General features: G+C 43.9%; 1 protein-coding gene and 1 long non-coding RNA gene across 4 annotated transcripts in view; one reads left to right on the top strand and one right to left on the bottom strand.

Annotated features, from left to right (window-relative positions):
• Positions 1-18,360, bottom strand: part of COL15A1 (collagen type XV alpha 1 chain) — a 359,120-nt gene that overhangs the window by 41,715 nt on the left and 299,045 nt on the right. For all 3 annotated transcript variants that reach the window (XM_075826867.1, XM_075826865.1, XM_075826866.1), the window contains 3 exons: positions 17,284-17,327; positions 14,788-14,871; positions 12,537-12,681 (listed from right to left, as the gene is read on the bottom strand). In XM_075826867.1, the coding sequence (XP_075682982.1) occupies positions 12,537-12,681; positions 14,788-14,871; positions 17,284-17,327 (273 nt within the window). The remainder of the gene's footprint in view (positions 1-12,536; positions 12,682-14,787; positions 14,872-17,283; positions 17,328-18,360) is intronic.
• Positions 1-18,360, top strand: part of LOC142651782 (uncharacterized) — a 29,788-nt gene that overhangs the window by 7,892 nt on the left and 3,536 nt on the right. The window contains exon 2 of the long non-coding RNA XR_012847712.1: positions 13,625-13,772. This is a non-coding gene — a long non-coding RNA (uncharacterized LOC142651782). The remainder of the gene's footprint in view (positions 1-13,624; positions 13,773-18,360) is intronic.

Raw genomic sequence — 18,360 nt, 5'->3', positions numbered from 1 at the left:
CTGCACCACTTTGTAACTATACGTCGTCATGGGAGGTTACTGATTGGACGTATAGTTACTGAGTCATTCTCGGTGCACACTGTCGCCGACTGTGTGCACCGGGAACAGGGAGGTTGGCTGTCTCCTATAGCTGACACTGCACTCGGTCCTTTGCTGCTAATTTTGGCAATTAACCCCTTAAATGCGGCGATCAGTTGCGATCGCCGCATTTTAGGGGTTTCTAGTACATCAGCAGACCCCGCTCTGAAATCGCGGGGTTTGCTGATGGTTGGCATGGCAACTGGAGGCCAAACATTGGCCACCGGCTGGTCCTGATAGGCTTCCTGCCAGAGTGACAGGAAGTCACTATGTCATTCCCGATGCACACTGTCGGTGACAGTGTGCATCGGGAACCGGAGGTCAGCTATCCCCGACAGCTGACACTCCACTGTTGCCGATCAGTGGCTCATTGCCGCTGATTTAGGCAATTAACCCCTTAAATGCGGCAATCGAATAGTACCAATAAAAACTAACACCTGTCCCGCAAAACAAGCCCTTGCACAGCTTTTTTGACTGAAATATGGTGACAAAAAAGAAATGATTTTATAAAAATGTGGTTTTATTGTGCAAATGTGCAAAACATAAAAAAAACTATATACATATGGTTTCGCCGTAATCATACTGACTTAAGGAATAAAGTAAAACTTAATTTATTGCGCAAGGTGAACGCGGTAAGAAATCAAGAATTTAAAACACTAAAATCGCTGTTTTTTGGTCACTATAGCTCTAAAAAAAATTTCATACAAAGCGATCAAAAAGCTGTTTGTACCATAAAATTGTACCAATAAAAGCTACAGCTCGTCCCGACAAAAATAAGTCCTCACACCGCTAAACTTGTAAAAGTAGTAAAATATAAAAAAAGATATGTAAATTTGGTATCACCGTAATTATATGGAGACGCAGAATAAAGTTAAGTTGTCGTTTTCACCGCATGGTGAAAGATGTAAAAACAATACCCAATAAACAATGGAGGAATCTTTTTTTTTTCCAATTTCAGCCTGCAAATAATTTTTTTTCCAGTTTCTCAGTACATTATATGGTACTTTAAATGGTGTCAAAAGCAACTACAACTCCTCCTGCAAAAAATAAGCCCTCACACCAATCTATAGACGGAAAAATATAAAAGTTATGGCCCCGGGAAGGCGGGGAGTGAAAAACTAAAAATACAAAAAGGATCAGTCCTGAAAGGGTTAGTTAATTTCTAATAGGAAAACATTTATGACCACTTGTGGGGTACTGTCGTACTCTGGAGAAATTGCTTTACAAATGTTGGGCGGCTTTTTCTCTTTTATCCCTTGTGAAAATTAAAAAATTCAACATTTTAGTGGACAAAAATGTTGATATTAATTTTCACGGCTAAATTCCACTAAATTCTACACCTGTGGGGTCAAAATGCTAACTATAACCTTAGAAAAATTCCTTGAGGGGTGTAGTTTCCAAAATGGGGTCACTTGTTTTACACTGTTTTGGTCCCCCCAGGGTGTTGGAAAAGAGCATGGCACTGAAAACTATTCCAGCAAAATCTGCTCTCCAAAATCCAAAACACGCTTCTGAGCCCTGCTGTGGGTCCAAACATCAGTTTATCACTACATATGGGGTATTGCCGTAATCGGGAGAAATTGCTTTATAAATGTTGGGGCGCTTTTTCTCCTCTATTCTGTAATGGCAGAAAGGAGGTGAAGGGAAAGTGAGCCCTAATCTACCCACCGCCCTGTCCCTGCCTACTTGCAACGACCCGCCCTAGGCGACGGGGTACAACTGGGCGGCGGTCCCTACGCTGTCTAAGTGCATGGGAGAACAAACAGGGAACACGCAAGGGAAGGGGCAGTAGCCACGGAACGCCGCGAGGAAACGGAGCGGTGAATGAGTAGTCAGGACCAGGATGAAGTGGAGTATACCAAAGTGAGCACGGAGAAGGAAGCAAGCCAGGGGTAAAGCAAAGCAGGTTAAGCAGAACTGCAGCAAGGCAGAAGCACGGCAGAAGCAGGCTGGAGCAAGCAGCAGTGAGGCCAGGAATCCAGAAGAATTACAAGCACTGAGGAAGAGAACACGGCAGGTAATAAAGGACAGGGGGCGGAGCTAACTCCGACTGACCAGGCCGCGATAGGCTCTCCCACTCCTGAGCCTGCCACCCTGGTTGGTGAGAGATGGTGTCAGTCGAACAGGTCTGGCCTCAGGTGTGGATTGATTAATCCCAGGAGTATACCTAGACGTAGTACCTGGCAGATCCCTAACAGTACTCCCCCTTTTATGAGGGGCCACCGGACCCTTACTAAGAGGACCCGGTTTAGTAGGGAAGAGAAGGTGGAACCTCCTGATCAATACCCCAGCGTGAACATCACGGGCAGGTACCCAAGTCCTCTCCTCCGGCCCGTATCCTCTCCAATGGACCAGGTACTGGAGGGAGCCCTGGACCATCCTACTGTCCATAATCTTGGCCACCTCGAATTCCACCCCCTCAGGGGTGAGAACGGGAACAGGAGGTTTCCTCGAGGGGGACCAGGACGGGGAGCAGATTTAAAGGAACAGTGTCATCACAAATAATTTTTTTATATGTTAAAGATGTTAGTGCTTTAATAAAAACGTTTATATTCATTTGTGTGTTTGTGTTTTACTGTCTCTTATTTTTACACTTTTTCTTCCCTATGGGGGCTGCCATTTTTTGTTCCATTTCTGTGTGTGTCGATTAACGACACACACAGACATGGAGTACGGCAGCCACAGTCCCATAGGGACTGTGAACGGCTCCCGTCCCATTCACGTCCGTGTACGGCGTCTGTGTGGGAACTGCGCTTGCGCCGCTCCCACACAGTCCTATTCGAAATTGGCGCCGTCCGGCGCCATTTTCCTGTGGACCGGAAGTCGCGGCCGGACAGTAATATTACTACTTCCGGTCGCGGCTTCCGGACTTGTGCACATGGAACAGCGGCAGCAAAGGGAGCGGACGGGCCGGAGGGAGCCGCGGCGGCAGGAGCAGGTAAGAGATTTCAATGTATGTTAGTGTTTGTGTGTGTTTACTACTGTATGTAAACCTACTACACTGTGGGTTACCTCAAAAAATGGCGACACACAGTGTAGGAGGTTAAACCTTTCAAACCCCTCGTTTATCCCGGCACTAGCCAGGATAAAGGAGGGGGGGATGCTGAGAGCTCACTAGAGCGAGAGCTTTTAACCCAATGTTGCAATGCTGCAATTTTGGGAACTAGCTCCATCTAGTGACCAAAAATGGGTAGTATTATAAATTAGAAAAAATTTATAATATTTCCTGACTCGCGAAAAAAATAAAAAAAATTTGAACAATGTTTAATCACCCACACACTAAATGTTTAAATTTAAAAAAAAAAACATGTTTTTCGGGCGACACCATGCCTTTAAGGAGGGAGGCATGGAAGACGTCATGTATGCGAAAGGATGGGGGCAGCTCCAGACGGAAGGATACAGGGTTGAGGACTTCAATGATCTTATAAGGTCCAATAAATCGGGGAGCAAACTTCCTGGACGGGACCTTAAGGCGCAAGTTCCTGGACGACAACCAGACCAAATCCCCGACGACAAACCGGGGGTTAGCAGAACGTCTACTATCCGCCTGAATCTTTTGTGCGCTCTGGGACGCCTCTAGGTTCTTCTGAACCTGGGCCCAGACAGTGCACAGTTCCCGATGAACATCCTCTACCTCAGGATTATTGGAACAACCAGGGGAAACGGAGGAGAACCTTGGGTTAAACCCGAAATTACAGAAAAACGGGGAGACCCCTGACGAGTTACTGACCCGGTTATTCAGGGAAAATTCAGCAAGGGGAAGGAATGAGACCAAATCGAATTGACAGTCAGAGATGAAACACCTTAAATATTGTTCCAGGGATTGGTTCGTCCTTTCCGTTTGGCCATTAGTTTCGGGATGGAAGGCGGAGGAGAAGGACAGATCAATCTCCAACTTTTTACAAAAAGCTCTCCAAAATAAGGAAACAAATTGTACCCCTCTGTCAGAAACTATATTGACTGGGGCCCCATGGAGACGCAGGATGTGTTTCACAAACAAAGAAGCTAACGTCTTGGCGTTAGGTAGCTTCTTAAGGGGCACAAAGTGGCACATCTTGCTGAAGCGGTCTACTACCACCCACACCACCGACTTGCCCTGAGATGGAGGCAAATCGGTGAAAAATCCATGCAGATATGGGTCCAAGGTCTCTGGGGAATGGGCAAGGAACGTAGTAGGCCCGCAGGTCGGGACCTAGGGGTTTTGGACCTAGCGCAAACCTCACAAGCGGCGACGTAAGCCCTAACGTCTTTAGGCAACCCAGGCCACCAATAGTTTCTGGTAATGAGGTGTTTGGTGCCCAAGATGCCAGGATGACCAGATAGAGCGGAGTCATGGTTTTCCCTGAGTACCCTTAGCCGGTATTGCAGGGGAACAAACAGTTTGTCCCCAGGGACGTTCCCGGGAGCTGCACCCTGATCAGCCGTGTTATCAGAGGCTAAATCAGAATCCGTGGCAGAAACGATTATACCAGGGGGTAAAATACAAGCAGGATCCTTCTCGGAAGGAGGATTGGCCATGAAACTACGTGACAGAGCATCAGCCTTAATATTCTTGGACCCAGTCCTATAGGTAACCAAGAAATTAAATCTGGTAAAGAATAGTGCCCACCGAGCTTGTCTAGGATTAAGCCTCCGGGCCGATTCTAGGAAAACCAGATTCTTGTGATCCGTAAGGACCGTTACCTGGTGTCTGGCCCCCTCCAGGAAGTGCCGCCACTCTTCAAAAGCCCATTTAATGGCTAAAAGTTCACGGTTGCCAATATCATAGTTACTCTCCGTGGGCGAAAACTTCCTAGAGAAGTAAGCACAGGGGCGGAGATGGGTGAGGGAGCTGGTACCCTGGGACAAGACGGCCCCCACTCCCACCTCGGATGCGTCAACCTCCACAATAAATGGCTCCTCTTGGTTGGGCTGAATCAGCACGGGGGCCGAGATAAAGCACTTCTTGAGGGTCTCAAAGGCCTGAACGGCCTCAAGGGGCCAATGGAGGACATCAGCACCCTTGCGAGTAAGGTCCGTAAGAGGCTTAGCGACGACCGAGAAGTTGGCAATAAATCTCCTGTAATAGTTGGCGAACCCTAAAAAACACTGTAATGCCTTAAGGGAGGCAGGTTGGACCCATTCCGCCACAGCCTGAACCTTGGCAGGGTCCATACGGAATTCATGAGGAGTGAGGATTTGCCCTAAAAATTGTATCTCCTGTACCCCAAAGACACATTTTTCAGTCTTAGCAAACAGATTATTCTCCCGAAGGGCCTGGAGCACCTTCCTGACATGCTCCACGTGGGAGGACCAGTCCTTGGAAAACACCAGTATGTCATCAAGGTTCACAACAAGAAAATTACCCAGGTAATCTCTCAGGATTTCATTAATAAAATTCTGGAAGACAGCAGGGGCATTACACAACCCAAAGGGCATGACCAGGTATTCGAAATGACCCTCGGGTGAGTTTTCCACTCATCCCCCTCTTTGATGCGGATAAGGTTATATGCCCCCCGTAGATCGAACTTAGAAAACCATTGGGCTCCCTGAACCTGATTAAAAAGATCCGGAATCAAAGGAAGTGGGTACTGGTTCCTTACGGTGACCTTATTCAGGTTACGATAATCAATGCACGGCCTAAGACCACCATCCTTCTTCCCCACGAAGAAGAAGCCAGCACCTACAGGAGAAGTCGAGGGGCGAATGAAACCCTTGGCCAGGCATTCTTGGATATACACCCTCATAGCTTCACGTTCAGGACATGAAAGATTAAATATCCTACCCTTAGGAAGCTTGGCACCAGGCACCAAATCGATGGCGCAATCGTAATCTCTATGAGGGGGCAACACCTCGGAGGCCTCCTTAGAAAACACATCAGCGAAGTCCTGAACAAACTCAGGAAGCGTGTTTACCTCCTCCCGGGGAGAAATAGAGTTAACAGAAAGACATGACATAAGACATTCACTACCCCATTTGGTGAGATCCCCAGTATTCCAATCAAACGTGGGATTATGCAACTGCAACCAGGGAAGACCTAATACCAGATCAGACGATAATCCCTGCATCACCAGTACAGAGCACTGCTCCAAATGCATGGAGCCAACCAGGAGTTCAAAAACAGGAGTATGCTGAGTAAAATAACCATTAGCAAGGGGAGTTGAGTCAATACCTACTACAGGGATAGGATAAGGTAAATCAATAAAAGGCATCTTTAGAGACATAGCAAATTCCACAGACATGATATTAGCAGATGAGCCAGAATCCACGAAAGCACTGCCCGTGGCAGACCGGCCAGCAAACGAGACCTGAAAGGGAAGCAAAATTTTATTGCGTTTCACATTAACGGGAAATACCTGTGCGCCCAAGTGACCTCCCCGATGATCACTTAGGCGCGGAAGTTTTCCGGCTTCTTATTCTTGCGCCTGGGACAGGTGTTCAGTACATGCTTGTCGTCCCCACAGTAGAAGCAGAGACCATTCATTCTGCGAAACTCCCTACGTTGTTGAGGGGACATGGAGGCCCCGAGTTGCATAGGTACCTCCGAGTCCTCCGTGGAGGGGCGAGGAGATGGGACCTCGGGGGGAATCGCAGAAAAGTCAGAGGGGAGCACATTGAAGCGTTCAAGCTGACGTTCCCTGAGACGTCGGTCAAGTCGTACTGCTAGGGCCATAACCTGGTCAAGGGAGTCAGAAGAGGGGTAGCTAACCAGCAGATCCTTCAGGGCGTCAGATAATCCTAACCTAAACTGGCACCTTAGGGCCGGATCGTTCCACCGAGAAGCTACGCACCACTTTCTAAAATCAGAACAGTATTCCTCAACCGGTCTCCTACCCTGACGTAAGGTCACCAGCTGACTCTCGGCTAAAGCAGTCCTGTCAGTCTCGTCGTAAATGAGTCCGAGGGCAGAGAAAAAACGATCAACAGAGGAAAGTTCAGGGGCGTCAGGAGCCAAGGAGAAGGCCCACTCTTGGGGCCCTTCCTGGAGTCGGGATATGGTGATACCCACCCGCTGGTTCTCGGAACCTGAGGAGTGGGGTTTTAGGCGGAAATACAGTCAGCAACTCTCCCGGAAGGAGAGAAACGTCTTACGGTCCCCTGAGAACCGGTCAGGTAACTTGAGGTCGGGTTCTAGAGGTGAGGTGAGGGGTACTACTAAGGCAGCGTCACCCTGGTTGACCCTCTGGGCCAGGGCCTGGACCTGTAGGGAGAGGCCCTGCATCTGCTGGGTCAGGGTCTCAAGGGGGTCCATGATAGCGTCAGCGTAGGAGAAATGGTAGACTAGGTAGGGGTTTGTAATTATGTAATGGCAGGAAGGAGGTGAAGGGAAAGTGAGCCCTAATCTACCCACCGCCCTGTCCCTGCCTACTTGCAACGACCCGCCCTAGGCGACGGGGTACAACTGGGCGGCGGTCCCTACGCTGTCTAAGTGCACGGGAGAACAAACAGGGAACACGCAAGGGAAGGGGCAGTAGCCACGGAACGCCGCGAGGAAACGGAGCGGTGAATGAGTAGTCAGGACCAGGATGAAGTGGAGTATACCAAAGTGAGCACGGAGAAGGAAGCAAGCCAGGGGCAAAGCAAAGCAGGTTAAGCGGAACTGCAGCAAGGCAGAAGCACGGCAGAAGCAGGCTGGAGCAAGCAGCAGTGAGGCCAGGAATCCAGAAGAATTACAAGCACTGAGGAAGAGAACACGGCAGGTAATAAAGGACAGGGGGCGGAGCTAACTCCGACTGACCAGGCCGCGATAGGCTCTCCCACTCCTGAGCCTGCCACCCTGGTTGGTGGGAGATGGTGTCAGTCGAACAGGTCTGGCCTCAGGTGTGGATTGATTAATCCCAGGAGTATACCTAGACATAGTACCTGGCAGATCCCTAACATATTCCTTGCAAAAAATTAAAAGAAATTCTATGTTTTAGTAGAATTTTTTTTCGATTTTCATCTTTACAGACTGATTCCACTAAATTCTGCAAAAAAACTGTGGGGTCAAAATGCTAACTGTACCCCTAGAAAAAAACCTTGAGGGGTTTAGTTTCCAAAATAGGGACACTTTTGGAGGGTTTCGACTGTTTAGACACCACAAGACCTCTTCAAACCTGACATAGTGCCTAAAATATATTCCTAAAAAAAGGAGGCCCCAAAATCCTCTATGTGCTCCTTTACTTCTGAGGCTTGTGCTTCAGTCCATTAGCATACTAGGGCCACATGTGGGATATTTAAAAAAACAGCAGAATCTGGGCAATAAATATTGAGTTGCGTTTCTCTGGTAAAACCTGTGTTACAGAATTGTTTGTAAATTTCACCTCTACTTTGCTTTAATTCCTGTGAAACGCCTAAAGGGTTAAAATACTTTCTGAATTCCGTTTTGAATACTTTGAGGGGTGCAGTTTTCAAAATTTGGTATTTTATGGGACTTTCTAATATATAAGGCCCTCAAAGCCACTTCAGGAAAAAAATATCTCTCATTTAGTGATAAAAGCTCTGTCCCTTTAGAAGCCGAGACAACTCCAGCTCTTCACACACAGCAATAAGCAGTTCAAGGCCAAATTCACACGAACGTGTGTGTTTTTTTCGCGTTGCAGTTCCGTGTGTCATAAGTGTTTGGTGCGTGGCTGCGTGATTTTCGCGCATATGCCATCCTTATGACATCCTTATTTTTCCCTTCATTTCTTGATCTACAGTTGTGCAAATCACGCGCAGCTCACGGAAGTGCGCCTGTGTGCTGCGCGTGATTTTCACACACACATTGACTTCAATGGGTGCGTGATGCTCAAAAAACGCTCAAGTATAGGACATGTCGTGAGTTTCACGCAGCGGACACACGCTGCATGAAAAACACGGATGTCTGAATGTCCCCATTGCCTTACATAGGTCCGTGAAACATGTTCGTGTAAATAAGGCCTAAGTCTACAGCTCTGAGACTTCCCGCTTTTGAGCTAGGAGAGTCCACTGTGAGGTGGGACACTGTCAGTATGTAGCATATGTCCACAGTGAAGATCTCTGCTTTTTTCTTACTTTATGCTGGATTTTAGATTAGCAGCAATGTAAAATAATTCTACTGTATATTATGAAGCAGCTAGACAAGGAGGAGTCTGCTGGATAATCTGAAGAATCTAACACTAAGGGCATGTTCACACGTGGACAGTCCGCAGTGGAATTCTCCAGCGGCCGTTTTTTACATTTGTTTCAATAAATTTTTAGGCAAGTTAGTTCAGACATTGCAGAAAACTCGGCTGCTGACCATAGGCTGTGGTGCAGAATTTTCCCTCCGTAGCATGCACTGACTGTTGCGGAGAAGAAGCGGAATTTCACTGCGGATTTCAGCCTTTACAATGCTAAAACTGAAATCTGTGGCAAGTCCGCTGTTTTTTCTGCAACGTCTGAATTATTTGTCAAATATGCAAATGTTGGTGCAGATTCGTTGCGTAATTGCCCCAAATCTGCACCAACATTTGCAGCGGAAAAACTCTGCCACGTGTGAACATGCCCTTAAGCAGCACAAATACAAAGGAGGTAAATCCTGTCATAGTTTTCTCCTCAGTGTGGCTGCTGCTGGTTCTGTGTGTAAGTAGAGCGATTAACTCTTTACAAGTTGCGGTCGTCTCCTCCCCTAATAGATTAACCCTTTACAATTAGCTTTCTCATTCTCCGCTAGCAGATTAACCCTTTACAAGCATTTGTAATCATACATATTTGGAATCACCACGTCCGTAACAGCCTGCATTATAAAAGTATTATGATAATTATCCTGTCCGGTGAACGCCCAAAAAAACCTAATAAACAATGCCAGAATGGCTGTTTTTTTGTTCACCTTGCTTCACAATTTTTTTAATAAAAAGTGATCAAATAGTCGCATGTATACAAAAATGGTACCTATAAAAACTATAGCTCATCTCGCAAAAAAAAGCCCTCATACAGCTCCGTCGAAAAAATTTAAACGTTATGGTTCTCACAACATGGCGACTGAAAAAATACATTCTTGTTACAAAAGTAATTTTATTGTGCAAAAAGTTGTAAAACATAAAAAAGCAATATAAATTTGGTATAGCCAGAATCGTACTGACCCGCAGAATAAAGCTAACATGTAATTTATAACTCATGGTGAACGCTGCATAATAAAAAAACTATGCCAGAATTGCGTTTTTTGGTCACCTTGCTTCACAAAAAATAGGATAAAGTGATCAAAAAGTTGCATGTACCCCAAAATCGTACCAATAACAACTACAGCTTGTTCCGCAAAAAAAAACAAAAAACAGCCCTCATACCACTATGTCTATGAAAAAATGAAATTAGTTAAGGCTCCCATAAGTCAGGAAAAAAAAAATGCAGTTGTGCAGCCCGAGGGGAACATTTCTTCTGTTTCAAGAGGTGATTCATAACGGCCCTAAAATTAGGGAACCGGAAAGGGTAGGGCCCAAACATATCTAAAACTACAACTTACTGGGAAAAATTTAAATTTTTAATGTTCACTTCCAAATTCTAATAAAATATATGAAACAAAATTCAGCAAAAAACCTGTGGGGTCAAAATGCTCACTATACCCGTAGATGATTCCTCAAGGGCTGTAGTTTCCTTTATGGAGTCACTTTTGGGGTGTTTGCACTGTACTAGTACTACAGGGACTAAGCAAATGCAACATGGCGCCCAGAAACCATTCCAAAAGCCAAATGGCGCTCCTTCCCATCTGAGCCCTACCAAACAGCCGTTTATAACCACATATGGGGTATTGCCATACTCGGGAGAAATTGTTTTACAAATGTATGAAACACCTCTGCGGTTAAAATGCTTAATACACCCCTAGATAAATTCCTTGTGGGATTTAGTTTTCAAAATGGGATATTTTTTGGGGTGTTTCCTTTTGTTTTGGTACCTGACATGGTGCCTAAAATATAATTAATAAAAAGAAGGCCCCAAAATCCACTAGGTGCTCATTTGCTTTTGAGGACAGTGTTTGAGTCCAGTAGCACAATAGGGCCACATGTGGGATATTTCAAAAAAATGTTGAAATGCTGTTTTAAATACTTATGGAGGTTTCTTATATATAAGGCGTTCAAAGCCACTTCAGACCTGAACTGGTCGCTAAAAGAATAGGCTTTTGACATTTTCTTGAAAATGTGAGAAATTTCTGCAAAACTTCTAAGCCTTGTTGAGTCCTATAAAAAAAAAAAAGGATGTTCAAAAAACAATGCCAACATAAAGTAGACATATGGAAATTTTTAATTAGTAAATATTTTGTGTGGTATAACTATCTGTCTTACAAGCAGATACATTTAAATTGAGAAAAATGCTTATTTTCGCAAATGTTCTCTAAACGTTGGTGTTTTTCACAAATAAACGCTGAATGTATCGACCAAATTTTACCTTTGACAAAGTACAAGATGTCATGAGAAAACATTCTCAGAATTGCTCGGAAAGGGGAAAAACATTCCAAAGTTATTACCACATAAAGTGAGACATGTTAGATTTGAAAAATGAGGCTCTGTCAGGAAAGTCAAAAGTGGCTGCAGCGGGAAGGGGTGAAAGGGGTTCTCCTTTTTGGGCAATCCCTTGACAATAAGACACAAAGTGTCCCATACTTTCCCTCCAGCCATCAACTGTTATCTGTGGGGAAACCTGGCAGTAAGTGATCATTTTCCGTGAAAGCACCACAAGAGAGAAAATTAAGCATGAGGGTATTGTCACACGGCCTATTTTCGGCCGTTTTACGGGCGGCAAACGGCCGAAAAACGGACGAAAAATCGGAGGCAGAACACCTCCAAACATCTGCCCATTGATTGCAATGGAAAAAACGGCGTTCTGTTCTGACGGGCCGTTTTTTTACGCGGCCGTTTTTTCAACGGCCGTGAAAAAGAAGTGCAGATCACTTCTTTGGATGTTTTTGGAGCCGTTTTTCATAGACTATTGAAAACAGCTCCAAAAAACGGCCGTAAAATACGCTGCAAAAAACACAGCGTAAATCGCGGGTGGATTAAAAAAAAACATCTGAAAATCAGGAGCTGTTTTCCCTTGAAAACAGCTCCGTATTTTCAGATGTTTTTGAGTTTGCGTGTGAACATACCCTTACACAGTGACTATTCATAGCAATGAGTTGTCTGCGCAATGCAGGGCAGGAAATGGTCCTTCAGAGCGAGAGACAGTCTCTATAACCGCTATCCACTCTGGCCAAGAGATGAGAATCCTGAACAGACCACCCCCTCTAATAATTTAGAATTCCATATGAAAATTAGTTTTCTAAACTAGACAATTCCTTTAAGGATAGTGAATGTGTAGCTACAATTAAAAATTCTAATGTCATAATTGAAAATAGCGGTTAGGCAACATTTTCTATATGCTTTCTGGAAATATTGTCAGTGGCGTAACATTCCTGACACAATATGTTTCTCTACTCTTTTTTTTGGATACATGCATCTACTTCTCTTAGATCTCAAGGCAGGTACTAACACATAAAATCAACTGAGAGTATGTTGTAGATTACCAACCTGAACCAAATATCGATGACGGTCCTGGTGGTCCAGGAGGACCTGGATTTCCAGGTGCACCCCTTAAACCATATCCAGGAGGACCAGGAAGTCCTGGTATGCCAGGCGGACCTGATGGACCAATAACAGTATCTCCTTTTGGACCCTATAGAAATATAAATAGTATAAAATACAATGTAAGACTGTGTTCACATGGCGTATTTTGCAAGCAGAAAAATAATGATACTTAATACACATCAAAAACACATTTCTTTTATGTGCAAGCATTCTTGGTTATGTTTTTGAAGTTTTTGTTTTCATGTGTTTTCTCCCAAGAAATTGAATTCAATTAGATGACACTTTTTTTGCACAAAACATACTTTCATTCCTCATGTGTAAAAAAACATGCACCAAATCCATGCGTTTTTCCATTTAAAGAGGCTCTGTCACCACATTATAAGTGCTCTATCTTGTACATGATGTGATCGGTGCTGTAATGCAGATTACAGCAGTGTTTTTTATTTAGAAAAACGATCATTTTTGACTGAGTTATGACCTATTTTAGCTTTATGCTAATGAGTTTCTTAATGGACAACTGGGCGTGTTTTACTTTTTGACCAAGTGGCCGTTGTGGAGAGAAGTGTATGACGCTGACCAATCAGCATCATACACTTCTCTCCACTCATTTACACAGCACATAGTGATCTAGCTAGATCACTATGTGCAGCCACATACACACACATTAACGTTACTCAAGTGTCCTGACAGTGAATAGACATCACTACCAGCCAGGACGTGATGTCTATTCCGAATCCTGACACTTCGGTAATGTTTGTGTGAGATTTATAGCAGGGCAAGCGTAATCTCGTTTTAAATGACAGTTTACAGCGTAATCTCGCGAGACTACGCTTGCTGCTGCTGAACACTGATACATCCATTCCTATGCTCCAGAGTTTCTGTGGTCAACATCCACTTGGTTTACCTTTCTTAACCTCTTGTTTACCTCTGCTAACCTCTTGGATTATGGTATTGCTCTTTTTATGGACTGTTTTTTATGTGGATTAAATTTACTGATTTATTTCGATTATTGCGCTGATTTCTCGTTACAGATTTGTGGACTATTCTTACAGTCTTTGTTGTGCTAATATGCCGTCACAGACCTGGTTGAAGTCCTGAGAAAGCCGTGAACCTTCATCAATTGTCCCAGATCAGAGTTCACAGATCTCACTGTACTTGGCAATCTGAATGTCTAACTAGGTCAGTGGTCAGATTGATCAGAACAATAAGGGTATGTTCACACACAAAATGAAAAACGGCTGTAAAATACAGAGCTGTTTTCAAGAGAAAACAGCCTCTGATTTTCAGCCGTTTTTGAAATCACAAAAGTTTTTGGAGGCGTTTTTAGTGGCAATTTTTGGAGCTGTTTTTCTATTGACACAATGAAAAACGGCTCCAAAAACGGCTCAAGAAGTGACATGCCCTTCTATTTATATATTTGTAAAAAAAAACAACCTGTTGGAACAAAACGCCATATTTCCCATTGAAATCAATCTGCAAATGTTTGGAGGCGTTCAGCTTCCCTTTTTTAGCCACTTTTCAGGGGGGGTTTATGCAGCCGTTTTTCGGGGCGTTTACAGCTCGTAAATCGACTGAAAATAAGCCGTGTGAACATATCCTAATTCACAAAACCTTAGAAATAATGCACAAATGAGCCATGTCCAAAACAGAGACCAGTGCAAATGCAAATCCATATAGCTAGTTCACATAGGTGTGTTAAGCCTGTTCAACATCATCATATGCAGTTATCATTTTCAGCTGGCTTTTATATTAGAACGTATATGAGAGAGCAGGAACTTGGATACTTATATATATATATATATATATATATATATATATATATATATATATATATATATATATATATATATTAAAAAAAACTGTTAACATTACCCTTTTTATGCCACATGTGTGAGCTGCTATTTTCTATGTCTATTTCCAAGTACGCAATGCACTGCACAGGACACTGGCTTCAGACATAGCAGACATAATTGCTCTTTTTTGTCCTAAGTTTAAATGTACCTTTCAGCTTCTAATACATTAATTTTCAGATGGGAACATTTTGCTACACATTTTTAATGGAGGTTACAAAATAGGTATAATTTCAGATTATGCAGTCTATTTGTGCAAATGATTTTTTCCGGTATTTATAGGGCAACGTTAAAAAAATAAGTTACACACACGCACGCACGCACACACACACAAAATTTCTTACCATTTCTCCTGGTCTGCCTGGTAGTCCAGGGGGCGCATGCATGAAATAACCACCATTGGAATTACCTGTTTCTCCCTTTTCCCCCTATTAAATACAAACAATAGTCACATTTTGTAAAGTCTTTCTCTGGTCGATGTCATGTATGAAAACTTCCATTTTGCTACCAGACTGGCTTTACAGATTTTTTTTCAGATCTGCTCCATAGAAATGGCACTAGGTGACCTGTGAATGTGGCAGAACTGCTATAAAATAATTAACTGAGCTATGGGAAATTGTAAAAATGGGATGGAAAAACTAAAAGGCTACATGGCCGTTTTGCATCAGTGTGTCTCAAAATTTTCATCCATTTCCAGTCTTTCTGTCTGTTTTTAATGGCCGTTTGTAATCAGTTTCCCATCTGTTTTTCATGGGCGTAAATATATGGATGGATTTTATTTGTCAGGGTTTTTTTTGTCCCAAACCATGAAAAACCACAGTGCCCATGTAGATAGTGCCTACAGAGTGGCAGTGCTCACATAGTGCCCACTGAAGATAGTGCTACAGTGCCCACATAGTGCCACAGTGCTCATATATAAAGTGCCATAGTGCCCACATAAAAAAGTCAGTGCCCACATAGAAAGTGCCACAGTGCCCATGTAGCTAGTGCCACACACAGTGCCCATGTAGATAGCGCCACAGTGTCCCCTGTAGATAGTGCCCATATAGTGACACAGTGCCCATGTAGATACTGCCACCCCCTGTAGATAGCATCACACACACTCCTCACCCTGTAGATAGCATTACCCCCTAAAGATAGAACCATTGGGGCTCCCTCTAGGAGCGGAATCCCCAGCCAGAGCATCGGCCATACTTTGACCGGGATTCCGCTCCAGTAGGAGCCTCTAACATCACTCTCCATAAATGGATAGTGACACCAGGGACTCCTTCGGGAGCAGTATCCCTGTTCAGCGCATTTGCAACGCTCTGGCTGGGGATTCCGCTCCTGGAGGAGCCCTTGACATCACTGTCCAGGGCTTTCCTAAGACAGGTGTCTCCGGCCAAAGAGCTTGCGATGCTCTGGCCAAGGACTCCATAGTTGAAAGCTGTAACATCACTGTCCATATATACAAGAACGTCAAGGGCTTCCCCAGGCTCAGCGCTTGAAGTAGCGCTGTGCCCAGGGAGTCCTCCTGTGAGGGCCAGGATCAGCTTTTAACGGTCGTCACAAGGGTTGATTCCTGAAAAACATCCGTTAAGACTGATCCATCGACTTCTATGGGGGCCGTCAGGCCGTTAAAACAGGTTTTATTTTTGACAGCCAATATTCACGCCCATAAAACCTCATTGTTCTGAAAACAGCCGTGTGAGGCCGGTAAAACAACGGCCATCACACTGCCGTTTTTCACTGTGTCGTGTGGATGTAGCCTAAAACTATGAAATAAATGAAAACAATTGCACAAGTATGACAGCTAATTTGTACATATTTCTTTTGAACATACACGTCAGAGATAAATATTCCTATCATGCTTATCTGACACGTAATAAATACAATGCTGGAAAATAAATAAAAATGCAAGCATGCATTATAAAACCACTGTTAAGCCAGGATCACACTCAGGGTATATTCACGATGTGTTTTCAGACGTAATTCGGGCCGTTTACGCCTCGAATTACGCCTGACAAAAATTGCACCATTACGCCTCCAAACATCTGCCCATTGCTTGCAATGGGATTTACGGTGTTCTATTCCCACGAGGCTTAATTTTAGGCGTCGCTGTCAAAATACGGCGCGTAAAATGACGCCGCGTCAAAAGAAGTGCAGGTCATTTCTTGGGACATTTTTGGAGGCGTTTTTCATTGACTCCATTGAAAAACAGCTCCAATAACGGCCGTAAAATATGCCGCGAAAAATGCGATTTGCTACAAAAACGTCTGAAAATTGGGAGCTGTTTTCGCTTGAAAACAGCTCCGGATTTTCATACGTATTTTGCTAAGCAGTGTGAACATACCCTAACAGTATTGAAGCAGTTTTTGCGGAAGTTTTTGGCTCATTTTTTTTTAGCCAAAGTCAGAACCGAATCTAAAATGAAGGAAAGGTATAAAGAAAAGACAAATGCATATCCTTTCTTTTGTGTCCACTCCTATGTTTGGCTAAAAAACTGAGCCGAAAACTGCATCAAAACCGCGAGTGTGATTCTGGCCTAATTGCAACACAAGGTTAGCAAAAAAAGAAGTTCAACTATTACTTTAGTCGGTCTGTTTTTATAAATAACCCGCTTTTCTCTTTCTCTAGAGCATAAAAGTATACAAATATTGGCCCAAATGTATCCATGTATTTGTGACTTTTTGTGGAGTATTTGACTCCAAAATAGTGTCTAATCTGGTGTGTTACATATGTATTTACAATTTGTGCCAGAATTTAGAGCCATGCACGTCAATTTGCACCTAAAAACTGTGTGAACTGATGCTTTTTATACAATGCTGAGGAATATGATATTTATTGTCACTTCAACATACCTTAATAAGATAATGGTTCAAGTATTGGGAATTCAAAGGATAGCCTGAAAGAAATCACGTAATTCAATTTTACTGATAATGTATCACTTTATCCTTGAAGAAGCCAATCCATCCATAGCTGCCCAAGGGTCTCATGATCTTCATTCTGACGCCCTGAACCTTATAGCGTCTGCTGTAGAAACCGGAGACCAGACTGTCAATGCACGTCTATGAGAAGCACATCACGGCTCTCATAGACTTGCATTGAGACACTGACTTACAGTCCCTACAGCCGACGCTGTAGGATATAGGGACTCAATATGAAGATCACAATTAGCAAAAAGAATGCCTGCAGGCAAACAAACCCTGTTTCCCAACTACCCCAAGAGAAAGAAAAAACAATACTTTATTAGGCTACGTATAGCAAGAAGACAGACCACATAAATTTGAATTAAAATTATCACTGCCTGAAACCGGACGTAAAAGTAAAGGCTAATGCAAGTGCAACGGTGTGTAGCCAACCAGCATAAGAATCTCGGCTCTTAGCAATTATTAGTTAGATTGTCTAAATGGTTTGACAGTCAGTCCAGTTTAGGTAGGAATTAAAATAGAAACAATCCCCCCGATCATGTTTCGCTACAAAGTAGCGTCGTCAGGGGTACATGGGGCCCATTAGCATTATACTGTATGGGTCAGCTATTGGGGCATTATGCTGTATGGGGGCAGCTATGGGGCATTATGCTGTATGGGGGAATTTGTTTGGGCATTATACTCCATGGGGGCATCTGTGTGGGCATTATAATGTATAGGGGTATCTGTGATGGCTGTATACTCTGTGGGTGCATCTATGGGGCATTATACTGTGTGGTGGCAGCCAGCTATGGGGCATTATATTCTATGGTGGAAGCTAGAGGGCATTATTCTGTGAGGGGGCAGCTATTTGGCATTATACTTTGTGGGAGGCACTATGGTAGCATGATACTGGTGGGCTGAACCGGGTGTGTATGGGTGGGGATTGGGCCGAATTAGAGGCGTGGCTTAAAAGTTTAAAAAAATTGCAGCAGGTCGCATTGTTTGTCTCTCTTTGCGATACTTGAA

Source organism: Rhinoderma darwinii, chromosome 5 (assembly GCF_050947455.1).
Source record: "Rhinoderma darwinii isolate aRhiDar2 chromosome 5, aRhiDar2.hap1, whole genome shotgun sequence".
NCBI classification, from domain to species: Eukaryota; Metazoa; Chordata; class Amphibia; order Anura; family Rhinodermatidae; genus Rhinoderma; species Rhinoderma darwinii.
The sequence above is the reverse complement of the archived record's forward strand: the minus strand, read 5'-3'. Positions and strand labels throughout refer to the sequence as shown.